Here is a 22,092-nt window from a genome sequence, read left to right on the forward strand (position 1 = left end):
AGACGAGAGCTTCTGTTCTCATTGGATGCGGGGTCTCTTGTCGCCAAGTGGTTGCCGCTCGGCTCTTTTCGTCTCTGTCCGCCTGCTCATTAACATTCCTCACTTGTGGGTGTGATGCTGAAAGGATCTCCGGCGCGCCGAGCGGAGGCGCGCAGTGTCCCTGTGCGTTTAGAGGAGGCATCAGCTGCCGGCAGGAGGGGAGCGACGAGGAGGAGCAGAAGAAGAAGCAGCACACTCAAATCGCAAGCGACCATTCCTTCACTGCTGGTGTCCTTTCACTGCGAGCCACCTGCACAAAACCACCCTTTGCACGTCATTTTTGTTTTCTCCCCAAGGCTGAAGATCTCCAATATGTGTCGGATCTAACATCTCCGGAGAGAGCGAGGAATATCAGACTCCCGTGGTGGATGTGGACACCTGAACTGTGGACATGGAAAAGATAGTGAATTTATCCGTTTCAGTTCTGCTGGTGTTATGGGGATGCGCGCTTGGAGGCTCGCCCAGTGTTCAGATTGGTAGGTACCTATGAGTTCAGACGAAATTGGCTGAAAAGCAGCGAATCGGTGCGGAAAATGTGCTTGGAAAATGTGTCTTTTCGTGGAAAATTGTGCAAGTTTAACTGCTATTCTGTGTCGGTTTCAGGGGGACTTTTTCCAAGGGGTGCGGATCAAGAGTACAGCGCATTTCGGATAGGAATGGTTCAGTTTGGCACCTCGGAATTCAGACTGACGCCTCACATTGACAATCTGGAAGTGGCGAACAGTTTTGCTGTTACCAACTGCTGTAAGTGGAAATACACATTTTAGACAGAACCCGAATGAATCTGTCTTGCAGGTGTTCACAGCATCCATGAAATGTTGATGTCCATGTTGTGCGTTTTCCTGCGACTAGTTTTGGTGAATGTGTCAGCTGTTCCATTGGAGACGGAACTCATCTGAGCTCTCTGATCTAAATTCTGTCTGCAAACATATCGAGGCACCAGGGTGCGTAGTTGATGGTGAACAACATCGTGTAGGCAGGGGGAAAGTTGGTTACCACAGTAACAGTCAGTCACATCCATCCCATTTCCATTCCTTCAGATTTGGCGATCAAACGAGGATCAAACGAGGCTACACTGACAAAAAATCTTTTCTTGCAACGGTCTTTTAAACGCACTGATTTTATTATTATTTAAGTAAGTGGAAAACGGTAGGAATGAGTTTGCACTGGATTGCAATGAGCATCAGCCTGTTTCTGGAATCAAATGTCATTTCTATAAAGCGACCAATGTAGAGATCTGACTTTTCTTTCTTCCTTATTCCTTGAAAAAAGCCAAGCTGCACTCGAAACAAACAGATTTACTCCCTGTCGCGTCTCTAATTGGGTTTTGTCGAGACAGGACTTGCTGAGCTTTTTTTTTTTTTTTTTTTTTTTTTTTTTTTTGCAGTGCGTGTCGCTGTCACGTCTTTTCTCGGCTCGGAAGGAGCAGTGTTCATCCATTGTTGGCTCCTGGAAGACAGCCTTCATCCATAGATTTACGCCGAGCGTCACGCGTAACGGCTGCGCGACGATTTAACATGTACAGAGGATTAAAGAGCATATATCTTTGTATATATAAACGAAAAGCCAAGGCCCGAAAATGACTGGCAGTTGAATGCAGGAGACACACTAATAGCTTTTTACCAAACCTAAATCACGACTCTGGAGCTCACATCAAACTCCATCACTTCGCTCTTCGATCAGGTTTTCAGCTTGAATCCCCCTCCTCTATCAAAAGATGCTGACTGGTTTCTGTGAAATAGCCGCAACAAGAGGCAGCAAGCCGGCTCTAAGGTCGCTATTTTTAATAGCCTCAGCTCGAACATTTCATTAGGCGGTTGCCAAGCGACTACTCCTCTCAACAGTCCCTTACACATAAATCAAACGCTTCTGATTGGTGCGCGCATCGCTCCAATCGATTTCATTACCATATAAAAGCTTCCTGCTTGGAGCGCCTCATCGCGTCCGACAGATCACGGCCAGAGCCCTGTCGATGTGCACCATGCAAATATCGCGGTGCCCTGCTGGGTATGGACGGCGTGTGTCCCACGGGGGGCAAGAGGTGCGTTCGCTTTGCTTCACCGCGAGCTACAGCAATCTACATCCAACATGCATCATCTGCTCCAAATGCATCATGTGTTAGCTGTTTCTCCACCGCTTGGTTTATGATCACCATCCTGAACAGACCTGCTGTATGTGTGTGTTTTCCGCCCAGTTTGCTTCCTTCTACCTTAAGCGTGTGTTTTGTTGCATAAACACTCATTTGATTAGGTGAAAACAGTTTCTTCTAAACACCTGACTTGCTTATCTAAATCAATTGTGATCAAAAGTGGAGCAATCCTGACTCCACTGAGGCAGCATGGGGTTTTAAGTCACTGTGCCATGTAATCAATTACTTTAGTCTGAAGCGTTTTTATTCTGCACATGTTCCAGAAAGGTCAGGGAGTGAAAAAAAAATCCTTAAAGACAAACAACAGCATGGAGCAGTTCTGGAAAGTTGTTTTTCATTTACCTGTTCTTAATTTATGGCATGAATTAGAGCTGCTGGCTTTCATATATCCTTCTAGAATTAACTCCATCGTGAAACAAATCATGCAAAGTCAGAGTTTTGCTAAAAACAGTGTATCGCAGTCTTTGTAAATGCTTTCAGCTGTTTTTCTGGTCCAGCATTGTGTTTCATGTGCATGTAATTAACTGAATAGGAATACCTCATGGAGAGAGGATGGTTCACCTCCACTTCGACAACACAGCTTCAGTGCAGTTATTGTAAGGCTAACATTCAAACAGCAAATTACTAAGACCTGCACACTGTTACCAGTGAGCCTGAATGAATGGGTAAAGAAAATGATCGAATGAATGTAGACTTGATTTGCGATGTCGAGCTGAGGGAATCACTGCCACACGAAAAGGCTGCTAATAGTCTGCAAGTTTTTTTGTCCCTGAACGCAGCACCCAGGCTGCATACCTTTGGGGCTTTCAAAATGCATGTGAATGGACTCTGTCTACCTCCTAATCGACTACTCGAGTGGGAGTCAGATGTAAGAGGGGGGAGGGCGGCTGAGGTGAGGTGAGGCGGGGTGGGGGAGGGATGCTTTTAAATCGGTAGATGGCGGTCTGCCTCACAATCCACCTCCATGTGTAATTATAGTAGATTAAAACCACCACTCAGCCTTTTGTTAAAACGCACTTTATGAGACAGCGCACAGTGGAGAATGAAAGGAGAAATATTGAAGCTGACACGGCGAATTGAAAGCTAAAACATTAGAACTGCAGCTTCTTGTAAGCTTTCTGCTGAGCTCCAGGACTCCTCACCCACTCCATTACCAAGGAGCTGCCGCTGTGAGCTTTCATTTTGGATCCAGCGAAAGCACATTTGTCTTTAATGCGGAGGGAAACGTGAGGGAAAATGTGCAGCTAAATACAGTTTTATTGAAGTGGACTACAGGAAGTGACAGATTCGCCGTTCTCCTAAAATAGGGAAGGAGCAGATATTTTTTACCAGCTATGAACAGAGAGTCGTGGATCTCAATAGTTTTGTGCCTTGACCAAATTGTGTCAAACATTTAAGTACCAAAAGTTGGCATAAAATGCTTGTTTTCATATTTTTCCTCAGATATTTGCTGACTTATGATAACTGAATTAATTTTGTACTTTATTGCTCTGATAAAGTGTGCTAGACTTTTATTCCCTTGCAATATAAAACGGTAAAGACATAATTTAAGCTTATGAAAAAAGACTCAGAACGTATGGATCTGCACCCCCACAGACACATTGCACACTGGTTGTACGCGGCCTGTGCAGCAGCATACTTCATCAATGCAGTGTGTCAGAGACAGTGGGAGGGAGGATGATGCATTCCTCCATCAATAACAGTTCATCTGGACAGGCCTGCATCTGCTGCCAAGACCAGGGGGGTCATTGTGACTGCGTGTGCATGTATGCGTGTGCAGTTATATTGGTGCGCTGTCCACCCAGTGCAATAAATCTCAAAGATTCCTCCTCAAAGTTTCTAGAATAGAGTCACCTCTGAGACCCCACTTGGTTTAATGACTAATGCACGCTGAAACTCTTCACTGCTGTTGAAAAGAATAGTTTTATAGTGTTTTTATGATGAATTTCAGGGGCCATGTTATTGTTTGGTTATTGTTTTCGGACAACCTTGGGGCTGCCATGACAAGACCTATAATGCAACAAACTATTATTAACTATTCCATACAATAGATACAACAAATGCCCCTGATAGAGCATCTCTTTCTTTAAATGTGTCGTTTGCAATTCCCCCAGCTATACAGAGGAGCGATACTAAGTAGCTGGAGAACAGCTTCAGTGAGATCAAACATTGCAGCTGTGCACACCATCTACAGAAAACACTAGGATGTTTCAGTCCCATAGTGGAGGTAAAATTTTGCTGCACAAAGAGATGCTTTGTTCTTCACCCTTTTCTCTCATCTTTACCTATTTCCATGTGAAATACAGGCTGATTCAACTATCTCAAATGAAACATCTGAGAAGGGAAATCACTTTGATTGAACTGCACACATACTCATAGACATGCATGCTATGATGGGTCACAGGCAGACATTGCTTTGCATTAAGGGGTCACAGCAGAAGTGGTTGGGAACCCCTCTTAAAGCTCAAATTATGCATGATCGTCCAATCATCGGTCTCCAGAAAGCGGTGCAGCTGCAGCTCGCACTTCAGTCATTGGCAGTGCAGAATGTGACACCTTTTCTGACAAACTTCGTGTTACTTCAACGACTGAGATGCATCACAGCATCATCCAACCTGTGTGATGTGTGATCAATTGGACAAACCACTTAAACAACTTCAGCAAAGGATTGCTGAAAGGGATTCTGGGTAACATCATTTAATTATTTACACATCAGCAATTAATGATAAGTAGTGTAAGTGCATCTACAGTAGGGATGGACTTTTCCTTTAAGACAGTGAAAAACGTCTACATTACGCTGTTTACGTGCATGTGTCTGTGCCTTCGCCTGCCACATTAAGCTTTATATTCTGCTATAGCACGCTCCCGTGCTTTCATTCCCGACACCCACCTCTTTCAAAGCAAACCACTCTTCCTCCTCTGAGAGCAACAGAGCAGTTTGAGGTCACTGACAGCCGGCCGGCGATTTAACACTTCAAAGTTCTAGTTTGTCATGGCTGAATCACGTCATACTGTAATTTCATGCATCTACATGGCCATAGTATCTCAGGGACGTACACATTCAGGGACCTCGCCGAATGATCAAAAGCCTAAACCGACCATATATGCGCAGCAGGGCATTGGTTATAGCCAATTTATTGTTCACACTTAATTAAGCGCATTCTCCTCCATATCAGAGGGAGCTGTGAAATATTAAATAGGCCTGTGAGCTGGCTGGTCAGAAAATGAGGCTAAAGAACCCTCTGCGGATCTTTGCTCGCCCTGAATACAGCCCCCAACCAAGCCCTTATAACTTTGTCCTCAAAAAACACAAGACCGAGATAGCATCAGTTAGGTTTAAAGGCTCTCCGCTGGAAGTCGGCTCCTGTCTCACATCCAATGTCTTCGTCCTCTCAGTGCCTCCGAGGCAGGTGGCTTTTTTGCCCTAAGGTTGGCAGGAGGCAAACCTTTTTCTCCTCCTGCAACAAAATTCACCAGCTACACAGACTACATGTTTAAGCCAGAATAAGACCTTAAACAACTTTAAGAGAGTCACCAGGGTCTGATGCATCACTTTAAATGAGCCAAACTCAACAAAACTGTCAATAACACAATCTAAAAGATCATCTAAACTGTTGCATTTTTATTTTATGTACACATATATTCATAAAGTGCACATAAGACAAAGTTAAAAATGGCCTCTTACTTGCTGTTTTCCAGAGCTTTCAACTGCATCTGACAGTCTTCATCAGTGAAAAGAGTTTGTCATCACATAACCTCAGTGTGGAGCTTAATGTGTGACAACTGAGTCAGCTTCATCCGCCGATGAAGACTATTAAATGCTGTAGTCAACAAGAGACACAAGGTTTCATTCATTCATTCATTCATTTACAGTGGTGAAGTTTACAAATATCTTTGTTTCAAGCACCAGGACTCTGTATCTTTGCACCAGTGCCACAAAAGACATATTTTCTTGCTTTTCTTTGATTTGCGATAGAGATCCAAAGATTGTCTCCTCGGAGCACAGATCCTTATCCTAAAAAGATGTGGCCGAGGCTTTATCCTTGGCCCTCTATCTAGATGTCCCCTCCGATATCTTTCTGAAAAATAAAAGCAACTCGCTCATCCTTCTGCAGCCTTTGATCAAGCCCCAAAAGCATGTACAGCGCCAACAGCGCCAACAGCACTGTCTCCATTTCAGCATGCGAATAAGTCAGATTTCAGAGTCCAGTCACTGTGGCAGAAATCCATCACAAGAGTCAGACACTGTGTCATGGAGATGCAGGGTAGCTAAAATGATTATAGATCAGCTGTCGTAGAGAGTTCATCACTGACACTGTATGATGAAGAGCATCATGCAGGCCTCACGCAGGAGTTTTGCAGCCATACGGTGCTCTTCTATATTCAGTTGCAGCCCCAAGGCATAAAAACAGAAGCAGATGGTCATATTTACAACATTTAAGTCATTTAGGCCTCAGCTTAAAACACCAAATAATTAACACGCAACAGAGGTTGTTAGACAAAAATGTCTTCGGATATAAACTAATCAAACACATTTCCTTCAACTTAACCAATGAATCTTAGGTCTGTGCCACTAAATGCTGAAAATTAATTGATTGGTGGATGTCTTGATATTATTGGTTGAAACTGGTTGGTTCAAGCTTGCATAGCACATATCAGGTATTGTTTTACGGGCAGAAAACATGATTTTGATACGATTTTTTTGTCATGTATTGTGAAATTGGTGCACAATATGGCCGAGGATGTTATCTAAAAGGGTTAAAAAGGTATTTCATCTTGACTTTAAGAGAGTGCTGTATGCATATTAATCTAGCATTCAAATATTTTTGAAGTCCATTCGAAGTTTACTTACCTGAGAAAGAGCAGAATTCCCTTTAATTCACAGAGTAACCTTTTCTGCTGAAGAGGGATGCTCATTAGCATGCATAGAGGAGAATCTGTCCTTCCCATCATCATGGTGATTAAGATTTGATCCGGCTGCCTTGTCTGGTCTTACAGGGTGTTCTTGTCAAACTTATTAGGAGTTAAGTGTGTGCAGGTTGTGTGTGCGCGTGTGTGTGGAGGCAGAATGTAGAAAGGGAAAGATAAAGAAAAAGGAAATGATGAATGAAAATGACAGAGACGGAAGGACTTTACATTGTGATGAGCGGCGTGAACAGACAGACCCGGTACTCTCCGCTGCTGTAACGTCTCGCTGAGCGAAATGTAAATGTAATGTAAATGTATGAGCGACTGTCTGCAGGCCGGCTGTGTCCTTTAGAAAGGGCAGGATGACTCAGGCTAAAGGTGGACACCATCAGGGAAAAACTCCTGTTTGTGCCTGTTTTTTGACAGCAGAGTAGCTTTAAACCGGCTGTGTAACCCCCAGTAATGAAGACATTAATCCAGTAATACTTTACTTCATCCATAAAAAGTACATCCACGTGTCTGGACAGCTACAGGGACAGAGTACAGGCACATCTGGCCGCGCTTTGTCCAGCATTACACATGACGATTTCACATTTTCTAATTGAGAAGCTTTATTGATCCTCAGTCTCATTCTGTATTGGCCCACATCAGCTGTTCTCTCACCTGCTGAACCTTTGGTGAAAGAATGTGCTTCTTAAAAACCTTCCGTCTCCAAGCAACCCAGGAAATCAACATGGAGGGCTGAGGAATACATTTCCTTGCAGGCTGGCGCTTTTCTTCAGCCCCGTCTCTAAACCAGAGCTCACTTTGTCCTCTTCATTTAGAGCTTTGATCCACTCGAAACATCTCTTGATATTGTCAGCAGAGCTGTTAAGTAATGTCTGTTTTGCAGACAGTGCTATTGTACTCTTGTTCCCTGATGGTCTGCCTGCTTAAACAAAAGGTCTCTTCTGGACTATAGCCAACGCATCTCAGCAGCTGCTGGCTTGTCAGTTGCATTTTCTCCAGTCTGAGGGAAAATTATCAAAAGGTCCAAGCTGTGAACCTGACAGCACACAATCCATGTTTGTTGCTCATATAGAAGATATTAAAGAAAAGAAATGTTTTTAAATTACATGCAAACATGTGAATTCTAGGGGGGGTTTTTTTGTTTTTTGCTGGACTTAATCTTCTCTACTTCCTCACTTACTGATTTCCTACAGTTCCCAGTATTACTTTGAAGTATTCATCAGCAGTTCCAACAGTAAAAACCTAAAATGTTGGGAAACATCATAATGTGTAGCATGTGTAGTTGCTACTTTGCATTCTGGTTTGTTCAGGCTAAATTTATGTTTTGTGTCTTTTACGGATCCTTAATTGTGCAAAACGGTGAGTGTAGAAAAATGAATGAATAGATGGTGATACAAGTTGAAACTTAATTTTGCAAAGATGATTCGTATCAAACTAGTCAAGAGTTGAGTCTGCACACTGACTTGTTTTAAGTTTAGGTTGTGTGTTTTATCTTTCCTCCTGGGGACAATGTGAAGTGAAGGCTGAAAACTGTTTATTATCATCACAAATGGAGGTTCTAGTGTCTACAGTGAACTCTCACAGGGAGAGCTGATTTCATTTTCAGCTGGTCTGCTCCCCTGCTGCTTGGCTCTGTGATGCTGTTTGTCCCCATGAAAGGAGCCATGGGTGTTTGACCATGTGAAGGCCAGTAGGGCCACAGTCTGTGGGCGGCTTCTTTGATCGGCCCCGTCTCATGGGTCAGTTAGGGATGCATTCAGTGCAGTGGATTGAAACCAGGACAGCTTTCTGTTTGTTAGGGTCGCCGTGCAGTGAATGTTTGATTAGTGTTTCCATTAAATCTGTGCAGATTTGGGAAACTTGAAAAAAATGTCCTCAATTTCTCCATTTAGGTGCTTCTTACATTTTTTGAAAAAGAGTTAATGCGTATAATCAACCTGTTCTCATTCCCAGCGCATCAAATACCAATGCTTTGTCACACCCCTCGGCGTCTCATACAGACACACAATGTACCCTTCACAATCTGCATGAGGTGCACAAGGCTTTCAACTAACTCCAATGTAAACCCGTCTGCAGCAATATTAGACGCCCCAAGCAACTGCTCCGGCTGTCCAACATGTTCTCAACCCAGAGGACGCACAAAGCCTTCCTGCCAGAAAGACTTTCTAACATGTGGTTAATGTTTTAACGCAGCCACAGGCTGCTTAGGTTTAGGAAAAGGTTGTTCACTTTTGGTTCCACTTTTGATTTTGCTTTAATTTGCTTCTTGTGGTTTCCTGGGTGTTTTTCTTTGACCCATCGGTCCACCGCACCTTCCTCCATTTTTGCACTTTCTTGCTCTTTATACTACGTCACCTTGCTCTGAGTGTCTAATATTGCCATGGATGGGTTTACACTGGAGTTAGATAAAAGCCTGGTGCATCTCATACAGACACCTAAAGCCTCTGGTTGAGAGGCTGAGGGGCCAGACAAAGTGCCAGTATTTGCCGTTTTAGCTCATATCACGGGAGATGGAAACACCTTTTCTGAAAAAGTCTCTGACATAAACATTTAAGTCACACGACCGATCATCTGTTTCACTTCCAAGTGAAGAAAGAGAAGAGGAAGCAGTTTCTGGTGTCAGCGTCTTCCCACATGTCCTCATAATGCGTGAAAAAAGATCCTAAAGGCCCCTTTCTATTTTTCTCTCATAGATGGACAAAGCGACTGGTTTTGTTTCTTTTTCATCTTTGAGGTTTATTGGCTGTTGGCAAAAAGTTGGTTTTGCTCCCAGTTTGCGACCTGTACTTCTTCTACTCTCTTTATTACAGCCATATGTAACATAGCCAAAAATCACGCTTTGATTAGCCTAGTTTATTTGCTTCAAACCCGTTGATGGCAACACTGCATTACCTTTTTATTTATTTGGGTTTTTTATGTTCGCTTTTGTTCTCTTTTTTTGTGTAGTTTTGGTCTATTACCCCGCTGCTCTGTTCAGAGATAAAAAGGAACTTGCAGGGTTACTGTTAAAACATTTTAAAGTGAACGACGAGAGCAAAGGTGGCAAAAGAGTGCAAAACCAGTGTTTTCCACGAATAAGATTAGAACCGTGTTTGCAGTAGATGCAGGTTAAAAGTGCAGAGTGATAACTTAAAATGTATATTTAATTGTATACTTTTTGGTCTGATCTTGTGGAATCTTTGTCTCTGCATTAGGCTGAATAACAGCATTACATTGATTTTATATATGTAGACAGAGAACTGCTTTTCTAGCTATCTTATCCTTCAACAGCTTATATGACTGGTCAGTTTAGAAATTCAGTGGTATGGACCCTTTTTTTCGTGCAGCTGCAAACACAATGCTGTCTGCCCTTGCCTTGTAAGCTGCATTTACCAGTGAAATGTGTTTACATTGTGTCTCATTGCCTCTGCCAGCTCAGCTGTCAATCAAAGACATATACTGGCTCACCCACTCAGTGGTTTGGAGGCTAAAAGAGCGTTTCTGATGTACCTCTCTTTCTTTTTCCAAAGTAGCAATCAATGAAAATTATTCTTAATAAAGTTTTTTCTCACTTATGTGTCTCACTGTAGTGCCGTCTAGCCATGCAGAGAGTTTTGGTTTTATCTTATATTCATACAAGCTGGTGACAGTTTGTTCTGCAGATCATCCAGAGTAACAAGGAAAGTGAATCGGCTGTTTTTGTAAGTTTCAGGGGTTTGAGCACCAGAAATTAAATTGAACCTGAGGTGGATATCTAAAAAAAACCTTGGCGCATGGAATCAAAATCATCTTTATGGCTGGATACCACTACAGTTGAAGGAGAAAATATTTATAACGTGGGTGAACTGACTCTTTAATGGGGCATTTAGGAGTATTTGGTCCTTGTGAACCTCCATTGGTAGTAGAAGTCGTAGTCAGCAGAAGTTGCAACAATGCGAATATGAAAGCACTTTATCCCCAGGTTTTGTGCAAGAGCATATGAATCATTGCAGTGGTTTGTGTAAAAAAAAACACACAGCACAATAGTACAAAATAGCATATTGTGGAAAACAATACCGTCAAACTGAATGTAGCATACTCAGCAGTGTAAACTTCACACACTCAGATAAGATTAAATCCCCAATGGTGAAAACAACTCAAAGAGGGATCGACAGCAAGGACAGCCAAGTATGTAATAGGTGCCAGGACAAAACCATTAAATGGACAATGACATGGACAATTAGGAGTAGATAAGAAAACAAATGGGAGTGAAATATGATGCGGCAGAGGGAGACGGGGCTTTGGCCAGCAGCGGGTTCACAAAAGCTAAGGCAGGTGAGGTCACTGTGTGTGTGACAGAGAGGCACACACACAGAAACATGCATACACACACTCAGAGTAGATATAATCTGCTGCGAACACATGCACACACACTGTTCCCGACTGTCCTCTCTCAACAGTGTGTAACTAAAGTTACACCGCTGGTCCTGAAGGCGTCACGAGTTTGCTATGATGCAGGTTGCCTCGGAGTTTGGAACATGTGGCTTTGGTGTTGAGACCTACAGTGTAGTGTCACAGTCGAGTCCGGCACAAACATTTCCGAATGACACAAGCTGAAAAAAGGGCCTCACGTCTCTTAGCAGCTCCACACCCCCCTGCTGGGATGAAACAGCAGGAGAGACACTTGGAAAAGGGGGCAGCTGCATAAATTATCTGACATTTTCTGATTTCACCATTTGCTTGCTGGACGGAAGTCAGAGTAATAGCGTTGCATTCAATAAATGCATTCAAATGCTGACCTTTTAGTCTATCTGAGCTGTGGCTAAATGAAAAGGATTTCAGATGATAGACGTTTCAGATTTGTATCATATTATTTCTAGTTGTAACTTAAATTTATGACTCTTTTACAGCTGCTCTGATATAATGATAATTGTCAGAAAAATCAAGATAGCAAAATCTTGGAAGACTCATCAAACAAAGTTAAAAATACTTTCATCTGTTTTGTATAAACATTATAATGGAGAGTGATTGTGACAGGAGTTAATGAAAGTCAATGATAACAGTCTACAGTAACCATCACAGCTCTGTGGAGTCTGTAAACGCTAACACAAGCATGTTCCCATGCTCACAAAAATAATGCTAAGAAGCTCACAGGGATAATAGTTAAATTAGCATTAGCTTGGAGTTTGCATGCTACCATTTGCGAGCATTGTAGACAATGTACAGTTGAAGTTGATGTTGAGGTAAAGTACCGGACAAATTGAAATTTTGACCTCATGATGACCTAGATGAAAGAATGTGGCAGCATGCCGGCTTTACTATACACTGTGGGTATGTAGCTTCAGCTCTTGCTGTGCTATTTGTTAGTGGTCACGCGGAGGTGGTGGGTACACCAGCAGGTGGTGCTAGTACAGCCCGAATAACTACGTCACAGTCAAATGCTGCTATGTTCTTCGCAGACAATCTGTATTAAGTTCTAATGTTCTGCCTTTTAACTATTATCGCCCTGAAGGAAACAGTTCATGATCTGGTTTGTTAGGTTTGATTAAAGGACCAGTGTGTAAGCTTTAATGGGTCAATTGGCAGAAATGGAATATACCATTCGTAAGTATGTTTTCATGAGTGTATAATCACCTAAAGATGAGAGACAGAGAAAGCAGGTCCTCTTCCATTGAGTCTGCCATGTTGCACCACCATGTTTGTACAAAAACCCGGAAAGGACAAACCAAACTTTGGCTCTACAGAGCGCCTTTTGTGTTTTTAGCAAGTTTCATGGCCACTGTAGGTTCTCCTCCATACTTGGGAAGGAAGGGGCGAGACGAGGGGTATTCATTTCGTCGCAATCTGCCACCTCACTGCTAGATGAAACTAAACCCTACACACTGGTCCTTTAAGTCCAATGTGAATATGGTGTGAAGTCATTTTACTGTATTTTCGCACTCGCTGTAACATTACAGAGAAGTTCAATGATGTTGTGAAAATACCATTTACCTTGAAATTTCTGGCCACAGTAATTGTAGCAGGAAATATCGCTACCCAAATCCGTTGTCTGAACCAAATTCCATGACAGTTTAACAACAGTTGTTGAGACATTTAACTAAAAACCTCATTGTAGTGCAAGAGAAAAAGTCAGAGGATTGCAAAAGTTATTAAGATTCATCACCTGAGAACCATGAATGTTCCAATCAATTTTCTAGATGTCAATCTGATTGATGTTGCGACATTTTACAGGATGAATGAAACTCTTGACCTGTTGGTGACACAAGAAGAAAAGTCAGGGGGGTTTGTCCTCTGGGAGCTGCAGGAAAAGCTTAATGTACATGCAATTTACTTTTTCAGCCATGCAAAAAGATTACTTCTGAGCAAATATCAGTATGTCATGGTCCACTGTTCTGTCACCATAATAAGTTCTGTTTTGCGTTGGGCCTGCACAACAAAGCAGCCGTCTATATATAACAGAGGTGTTTGTCAGAAATAGTCAGATTTGCATGACACTCCCCCAGAGTAAGAAAGACATCAAATCCCATGAAAAGGACTAAAGCCGCAACCTCAATCTTACTTTTTAATGCTCACTTTATTGTTGAAAACCGAGGCCTCTGGAAGGTCACGTCTTTGTTTGCTTCCTTTTGAAGTTGCAGTATTCTGTAATCTCTATCTTTTTCTGGGGGACTTTTCACTGGCACTGATTTAAATCGTGTAAGCTTTGACAAAGGCACAATGTCAGAAGTGTTTTAAACAGCATAAGGAAGCACCGTGTGTGAAAAATGGAGTCATTCTCAGGAGTTGCTGTCTTCCTCTCAGGGGGATGTTTCATGCAAACAACAGATCTCATCGTCTCCTTTGTGACATCCAGAAATGTTTATGTCGTGTCCAGGCTAGTACAGTGTAGCCTATTTTAATAAGTTTATTTGTTTGCCTCAGTTGCTGAATTTGAAACAGGCTTATATATGAGACGGACTTTTATTTCTAATTTTTCTGTTTAATAAGAATATTCTATCATATTTTAGTGAGAAGCCTTCATGTTTTCTGATCTGCTCCTATTGTAGTTTGTAGGTGATGTTGTGCTGTATAAAGTAGGAATAATTTGAATTAATTACAGTAGTTAATGAAAACAGTATTCCCGTATAAAAAAAAGAAGAAAGAAAGTGTGATGCAACTCTGTTGTTTCATTGATGGAATTAGTGCTAAATGCAAATTATACCAAATATATTATGTGAGCTATTAAAGAGTAAGGACTTATGTTAGTCAAGACTTATGACAGCAGAACATAATGTAAAATGAACCTAACATGGTGAAATGGCAAGAGAGAATACTTTGATTGGCAGGAGGATGTGCTCTATTTTCAGATAACCACACGGCCTCATGCCTGCTGTAGTTTCTCCATTTTACATGAACGCTACTTTCACTAAACCACATGACCTTTGAATGGATCAATTCAAGTATCGAGATGAAGTGATGGATAAATGGCCGTGTGAAAGGTCAGAGACGGAGGGATGAACCAAGGGCCAAGGAAGAGGAGATGAGTCAGGGGTCAAATGGAGATGGTGAGCTGATGAGAGATGAGAGGCCTGGGGTCATCTTGAGCGATGCAGGGAGATGATATTCAGGGCGGTGGCAAGTTCTCATTGATGTGATGTCTCATTTTTCCATCTTTCTTCCTCTGATAAGAGATAGAACAGAATAATGTTTTGGGAGAGACAAACGAGAGAGAGCGAAGCCCTAAAACAACATTAAGATCCAGTTTAGCTGTGATATAAAAATTGGCTTGAACAGGAAGCATCAAACACAGGATCATGTGTATTATCTCCTTGCTTTGCTCCACCTCTCTGAGTTGATCCTTATTCACCCTCAGCAAACACAGAGTGTCTGGTTGCTATGGCAGCTGCTCCCTCAGATGCTGCATGAAGCTGTGTTTTTATAGATGTAACTAATTTTGGTCTGGCGAGTTCCGAGATCATTAGAACAATAGAACAGCGGATCCCAAGTCTGCTTTGGTATTTCCACTAAAGGTCAGTGGACGCGCGGTATGTTTTATTACAGGAGGCGGATGAAATGCGAACAAAGAAGCTGTGTGTGATGTATGGGAGTGCTTCGTCGAATCAATATGGCTGAAGAATTCTGTTTCGTGTTTAGCGGGATGGATCGGTGTGCCTGTGCACAGCAACACTGTGCTTCTCTGTCTTTAGATCTAAGAATTAGAACTCAAACTTAGTCTGTGTTTTTAATATAGGAAACAATAAAAACATGCAAATCATCCAAGAAATATTATCAAAACACTGCAGAATTATTGTGAATACTATTTACAGTCATCCACTAGTGGCTGGAATTTAGTTGAATCTTTGATTAGATGATACTTAATTGCAGGTCTGAGTATGTCGTGTTGGACAAATACTAGTGTTTCTTTGAAATATGCATGAAATATGTTTATTTTAGCGAATATATCTTTAAAGGTCCAGTGAGCAGGATTTGGGGGATCTATTGGCAGAAAATATTCCAAATTATGGTTTCGCTAGCAGATATTCATCTGAAAATAAGAGCTGTGGTGTTTTTGTTACGCTAGAATGAGCTCTTTATATCTACAGAGTAGGTGGGTCCTCCTCCACAGAGTCTGCCATGTTGCACAGTCACGTTTCTACAGTAGCCCAGAAAGGACAAACCAGAAATTAGCTCAAGAGAGAGGGCGCCTTTTGCGGTTTTTGCTGCCACTGCTTCTCCTACATGCTTGGAGGGAGAGAGCTTCGTGCTACTAAACAAGGAGCACTGGTCCTTTAAAGGCAACGAGGATTTCCTGGCTTCATCATAACATATGTGCTAATTCCACTTTCACACATTCAGATTAAAAACAGAATGTTTCTGAATCATTCAGAGGACATTTTATCACTTTACTCTTTGGTGATGGGAAAGATGCAGTTCCACTTTGTTTCTAAAGATTGTTTCAAGAATTAATTACTGTCCTACTATTGGAAAAAAAAAATGTTTTAATAACTTACACCGTCAGATTTTACAGCGAAAATCTTGGACACCTTTTCAAATAATTGTGTGCTGACTTATGACTCTTTTATACCTGTGTCAGGTCCAAAAACCAATCCAGCTTGATACCATTGATTTGCCAGTGTCTTGTAGAGGACTTCGTAAAGGATTTTTCTAAGCTCAGACAACCCTGGTGACATCACTTGGGTCATTTTTTTCCATTTTAAAAAAGCTCCTCCAGAACCACAGAATCGTACAACTGTTTTCGCCGGCTGAATCGAACTAATCATGACAAATAAACTGACTTTGATGTGTAAAATCAGTGGAGCTGTTTTGATGTTATTTATTGTATTGATTCAAAATTCACAGAGAAATGCTGGCGCAGGACATTGTTAGTTAATGCTGCGTGGTGTAGCTATAGTCAGCAGTCCAACTTAGTCAATAACTGGCATAGATGAGCTGTTCAGGCAGCTTCCAACTCCTCCCCCCTCCGCTCAGCTCCTGTGAAGCATTCAAATGTGCGCAGATAACAACAAAAGGCAGAGCTGAAATGATGGTTGGTACATTGGGGGCGCTGTACGACGCCGGGCCTTTAGCATAGAGAGCATTCATCAGACTCCGTTCTTGTGAAACCTCCATCCTCCATCCACAGCCGTCAGAAAGCCTCCAGGAAACAGGTCAGTGAACAAAAGAAGAGCGGGAGAAAGAGACAGAGAGGAATAGGATGGGCGATGGGAGGAGGGGAGTCACAAGTTGATAAGAACTGAGCTGTACTGTTCTTCTAGAAACCAGCTGCCGGAAGAGCTGCTCTAAGGCGGACAAAAACACTTCCCAGTGCGCCTCGCCGGCCCACAGTGACACCTCCCAGAAGTCCTCCTTTCGGCCACTCAAGAGCATGACTGAGAGCTGTCACCCAGGCAACGGCCTGCGGTGCAGCAATGCACGTACGCCGGTTTTCTTACCGACTAAGTAGTTTCATAACGTCGCAATTTTCCGAAGTTTGTTTGGCCATACGGGAAATTTAAGCTTCTGTAACCTTTTTTGAATTGAAAACCAACAACGTGCACATATAGCATTTATGGTAGTTGCGGGAAATCTAACCGATTTCTTCTGCTGCATCCTGAAAAATGGAGTGCAAAGCCTCAACACTACATGAAATGCTGAGGTGAATCTTTTCTGCAGTGTGGAGAGGGAACATGGCTGAAATATGTTACCCTGGCAACAGTCTACAGAGGGAATGAAACCAGATCATGCATTTATGGGCTGCACACAAAGCTCTTATAGTTAAAAAAACACAGCCTACGCTCCATGAATTTCATGGGTTATTGATTAATGTTTTGCTTTCATTAATTGTTGCAGGTTTCCGCCTGGTGACAGGTCTCTCCTAATGCTTTAACCTAAAGAAATCCTATGAGAATTGTGAGAATAGGAATTCAGCTGGATGAGAAGAAAAGATGAAAGTCTCAAAATTGTTCTTGTGTCAGAGCCTCAAGTCAGAGACGTCTCTGACCATTTTCTATTTTAATTTCAAGATAGTGAAGGAAATGCTTCATAACGAAAGAGTCTGATATCATGAGAGCATTTAGGAGCCCAGCAGTGATTTTGGTTTCAAATGCATCTTTGCCATGTCCTGTACTTTCAGCAGTTTAAGACACACAGGAGGACCCTGAAAGACCTTAAAAGTGTTGCGATCACCCAGGAGAGCTGATGGTTTTAAAATGCATTAAATGTGTCTGCAGCTTAGACACACAAAAATATTATTTTTATGAAAAAAGTCTGGCAATGCTGAAGATTATGTTTACAGCCCACAATTCAGTAAAAAGGCCAAAGCAATGAGATACAGAGATAGAATGGATGGAGGAGAGCCGAGATTGTGAAGGAGGCATGTATAATGGTCCCGAGGGGGAAAAGTGGGATGACAAGAATGAGGATGGGGGGATGGGAGGATGGGAGGATGATAGGTAAGGGATGGAGGGATGAGGGAATGAAAGGGGTAAGGGGAAAAAGGGTGACGGTGATGTTAAATACTTCTGTGCAGAAATAGGATGCGTTGGAGGTGTGGTCTTTGTTCCCAAACCTAGTTATAAAACTTCATTAGTTTTGATGATGACCACGGTCTCATGCACAAGTTAATTAGTAAGCATCAGAGGTGCTGATAGGCAGAATTTATATCCTTTGGAGAGAGCCAGGTTATCCGTTTCCCCGGCTATGACTCTTTATTCTCAGCTAAGCTAACCACATGCAGACACGGGAGTGGCATTATAACCATGAATCATTAATCATGGTCACCGGCAGCAGATACTGCAGGATGAACACATGAAATATGTTTACAGTTACCATTTTGCAGATATATTCAGTATATGAACATAGTCAGCATTATGTTTCTTGTAAAAAGTATTTTGCTGCTTGCAAAGGTTGGCTCGTATTTTGGTCTGTAAATGAATTATGAATATTTGCCATTTTTAAAAAAACAATATTTATGTTTTCTTTTAGTGTCAAATACAGAAGAATCATGATAATATGCTGCAATATGCTGGGGACTGTGGGTCTCATCCTGTTTCTTACCAGCAGTCAGCATATGGTTTTCTTGAAAGCTTAAAGTGAGTTTTTCACAACCTTAACCACGCAGCTTCAGTTCCTGAAACATCTGTGGCAGTTCACGTCAGTACCAGTAATCTGGGTCATTTTGGAGCCACCTATTTTTTCCAGTTTTCTGGAGATATACAAGGTCAAAATCCAGCCGTGCAGCAACTATATCAGAGACAAATGTGCTCAGGTTGCTCTGGCGGAAGAGGCGGTGGCTTCAAGCTGCCTCGCCAGCGGGTCACAGATCACTTTTACATAAAATCCCCCCAAAGCCCAGAGGCCTTTTTCTCTGTGGTGAGAACAGGAGTGTTGGAGAGGGTGAGATATCTAACAGTCAGTTCTGTTAGCTGTGACTGGACTGCTGATGCTCATCACCACACTGACGCGGTCTGTGTGTGAGTGTTAAACTGATTCATCGTTTTGCTGATGCTCTGTGGGCCCTCTGTTAGATATCAGAAAGCGTTGTCCGCTGCTAATTTAACGAATGTCTTCTCTGATCACTACAGCTACATAAAAACCGACCACAAAGCCTGCAATTAAACATTTTCTTGCTTGTTTCATTTCATTTATCCATTAAATGGTACAGTGGCGTTTTTTTTAACTAGTTCTTGGTTAAAATGGCGACTACTGAGTGCCAAAGCTTCCTATACCACTAAGTCACTACTTCTAAATGCTGTTTCAGATGTTTTGAAATATGAAATTAAATAAAATTGAATTAAAACCTACTGCAAATGTGTTCAAGCCTACACATGGAATGACATTATCACATTTAAACAAACTGAAAATAATGGCTTTTTAATAATTTTAAAGGAATCAAACTTTGCTAACCTCAGTCTCATCTTCTGTCTCATTTGGGACGATCAAACTGTAAGTGAATCTCCCCAAATTAATAAATAAATAAAGTGTACAGAGAAATAAAAATGTTTGCTCAATACCAAATAAATTACCAAACGTTCGTCATCCTCTCATAACTGATGCGAGGCGTACTAGATGTGAGCTGAGTTCAGATGCTCTATTAGCTCATTAGTTAATTTATGCAGGTTTAATCTTTGATCAGTGACAGAGCAGCAACATAAACAGTGGTGGAGATGCCTTCAGTGCCACAGTGGTGAAAAGGAGGTCAGCTAATTGGGACAGCTAAATATATTTCACAGGGTGCACCTTCTCCTCAGAAGGTGACGCACTGCCGGAGTCACTGCTGCGACAAATTTAACATGCTGGTGATAATGAGGTGATTAGGACCTTCTGATGACCACAGAGAGCCTGACGAGTGCGTGCATACAGTATCTGCACTGAAAGTAATGTCCAGGAACAGCAGGAGCAACTTATGATGTGGTTACAAAGAAATTTGAATATTTTCCAGTCATTAATCTAACTCCAACTTTACAGAAAAGCTGACATAAACATAACTGTAAGTGATCCATGTTGTTTCCTATCTGATGATGATGATGATCAAACAGTTTCACCTGTGTGTGTGTCTGTGTGTGTGTCTGTGTGTGCAGAGAGAGAGAAAAACACTCCAACTCATTGATAAACAAACTGTGTTCCTGAGCCCATGTAGTAACATCCTTTATCCAATCATGTGTTCACAAAGCGTTGCACCTCCCTCTATCCTTGCTTGTGAACGACCGTTTCATACCCAATCATGACACTATCACCTGTTACCAATCAACCTGTTTACCTGTGGAACTTTCCAGTCAGTCTTTTGTTGCTACTGTTCCAACTTGTTTGAAACGTGTTGCTGCATCAAATTCAGAATAAGCAGATATTTACAGAAATCAATGAAGCTGATGAGGTCAAACATTAAATGTATTGTCTTTGTGCTGTTTTCAGTTGTGTACACGTGAAAAGAGAGCATTCTCCTGATCTACTCTTTTCCAATAACAAAACACCTGTAGTGAAACTTTAAATGCTGCTGAATACATCTGAAACATACAGTAATGTGCATATTGATCGTCCCTGCTCTTGTTCTACATGTTCAAAGGAATTCATCCTGTGTTTCACATCAAAAGGCTAATTTCCTTTTGACATTGCTGGTTCTCAGATGAAAACAATGAAAAACTTTCAAGAAGAATTTTGAGAGCAACCCGGCTCACACACCCACAGCCAAACGCAGACAAACCAGACACACATGCACAAGTGCACATGCAGTGTGTTATTCACTGTGCACTATTGTCTGTAACTACAATGTTGGGATTACAAGCCCCGGAGTCGACAGTGTGTTTATCTTACTTGAACATTCCCAGATTAAGTGAGAAATGCATTTTTTTCCCCATTTTATCTTTTTGAACAGAAAGATAGAGGGAAAACTGGGCCCATACCACAGCTTACAGACCCAGCAGTGAGCCATAATAAGATTTGTTTCAACATTTTGCTCCTGGTGTCTAATTAGGGTGACCTCATCAACACTGTAAAGAAAAAGATTTACCCAGTCACTTCTCTTCTTTTCTGGTCGGAGGGGGATTTCTGTGGGCAAATGCTCCGCGGTTTCATTGAAAGGCAGTGAGATGTGACAGAGGCTTAATGGCTTTTATCCACAATCCTCACTGTTTCCAGAACTTACTGTTTGTGGCTGGCTTTTCTTCCTTAATTAAACATTTCTAAACTCCTCATTGAAGAGGCACACATAGATCGCCCATGAAAAACCTCTCGCTCTTCACTCTTCCCCCCGTCACGTTCCAGCGCATTCGTCTCAGAACAGCCGCCGCGTGGAGGAATTGGTAGCGCGTCGCTTCTGGATGTGAATTTCTACATTTGGTAATAAAGTAACATGTTGTCAAACTGTTCGCTCTGGCATAAGCTGCAGCACAGCCATGGGGATATCCAGTCTCTAAGCATGAGCTCACAGAGTTTTAATCCTGGGCAAACTCAGCAAGCTCACCAGCGAGAGAGTGTCAGCAAAGAAAGCCTCAGAAGCATGACAATGAAGAGAGTGGCACCGAGACAGAAGGAAACTCTGTGGCTCTATTAGCTTCAAGGGATGGCAGCGACGAGCCCTGGAATATATTTAATCTGTTCTGTGATGCCGTGATGAGATAGGATTTTTTTTTTTTCTTCTAAGAACAAATGGGAGCTTTCTCGGGCATCGAGAGGGTTACAACTCCCATAATACTCATGCTTTGCAACACAAAATATGACATAAACGCACAAAGACGAGGCATGTATATCAGCAGCTGCAGTAGGTGACTTGGATTAATAAAGGGGATGTAATGCTGGAGAATGGAGGATGAGGAGACCAATGTGAAACAAAGGATGAATGGCATTCTGTGCTCATATTTTCCTTTTACTTTGGGAAAGAAAATGTTTATTACTAATTTTAGAAAATGAGTGAAGATCAGATATGATCAGTAATACAAAAATCCAGGCAAATATCAAATATCTTCCTATAACAAGTCTTGTAATTTTCACAGCCGCGCTCGCCACAGAAGGATCTCATTCACTATTTATTTCTTGGCTCAGGTTAGCTTCTTCTT

At 41.9% G+C, this 22,092-nt stretch overlaps 1 protein-coding gene across 2 annotated transcripts in view; it reads left to right on the plus strand.

Moving 5' to 3' along the window:
- The first annotated feature begins 430 nt into the window (after positions 1-430).
- gria2b (glutamate receptor, ionotropic, AMPA 2b) overlaps positions 431-22,092 on the plus strand; it is a 47,929-nt gene continuing 26,267 nt past the window's right edge. For both annotated transcript variants that reach the window (XM_041944573.1, XM_041944574.1), the window contains exons 1-2: positions 431-515; positions 643-783. In XM_041944573.1, the coding sequence (XP_041800507.1) occupies positions 431-515; positions 643-783 (226 nt within the window). The remainder of the gene's footprint in view (positions 516-642; positions 784-22,092) is intronic.

This window comes from Chelmon rostratus, chromosome 9 (genome assembly GCF_017976325.1).
Source record: "Chelmon rostratus isolate fCheRos1 chromosome 9, fCheRos1.pri, whole genome shotgun sequence".
NCBI lineage: Eukaryota > Metazoa > Chordata > Actinopteri > Chaetodontiformes > Chaetodontidae > Chelmon > Chelmon rostratus.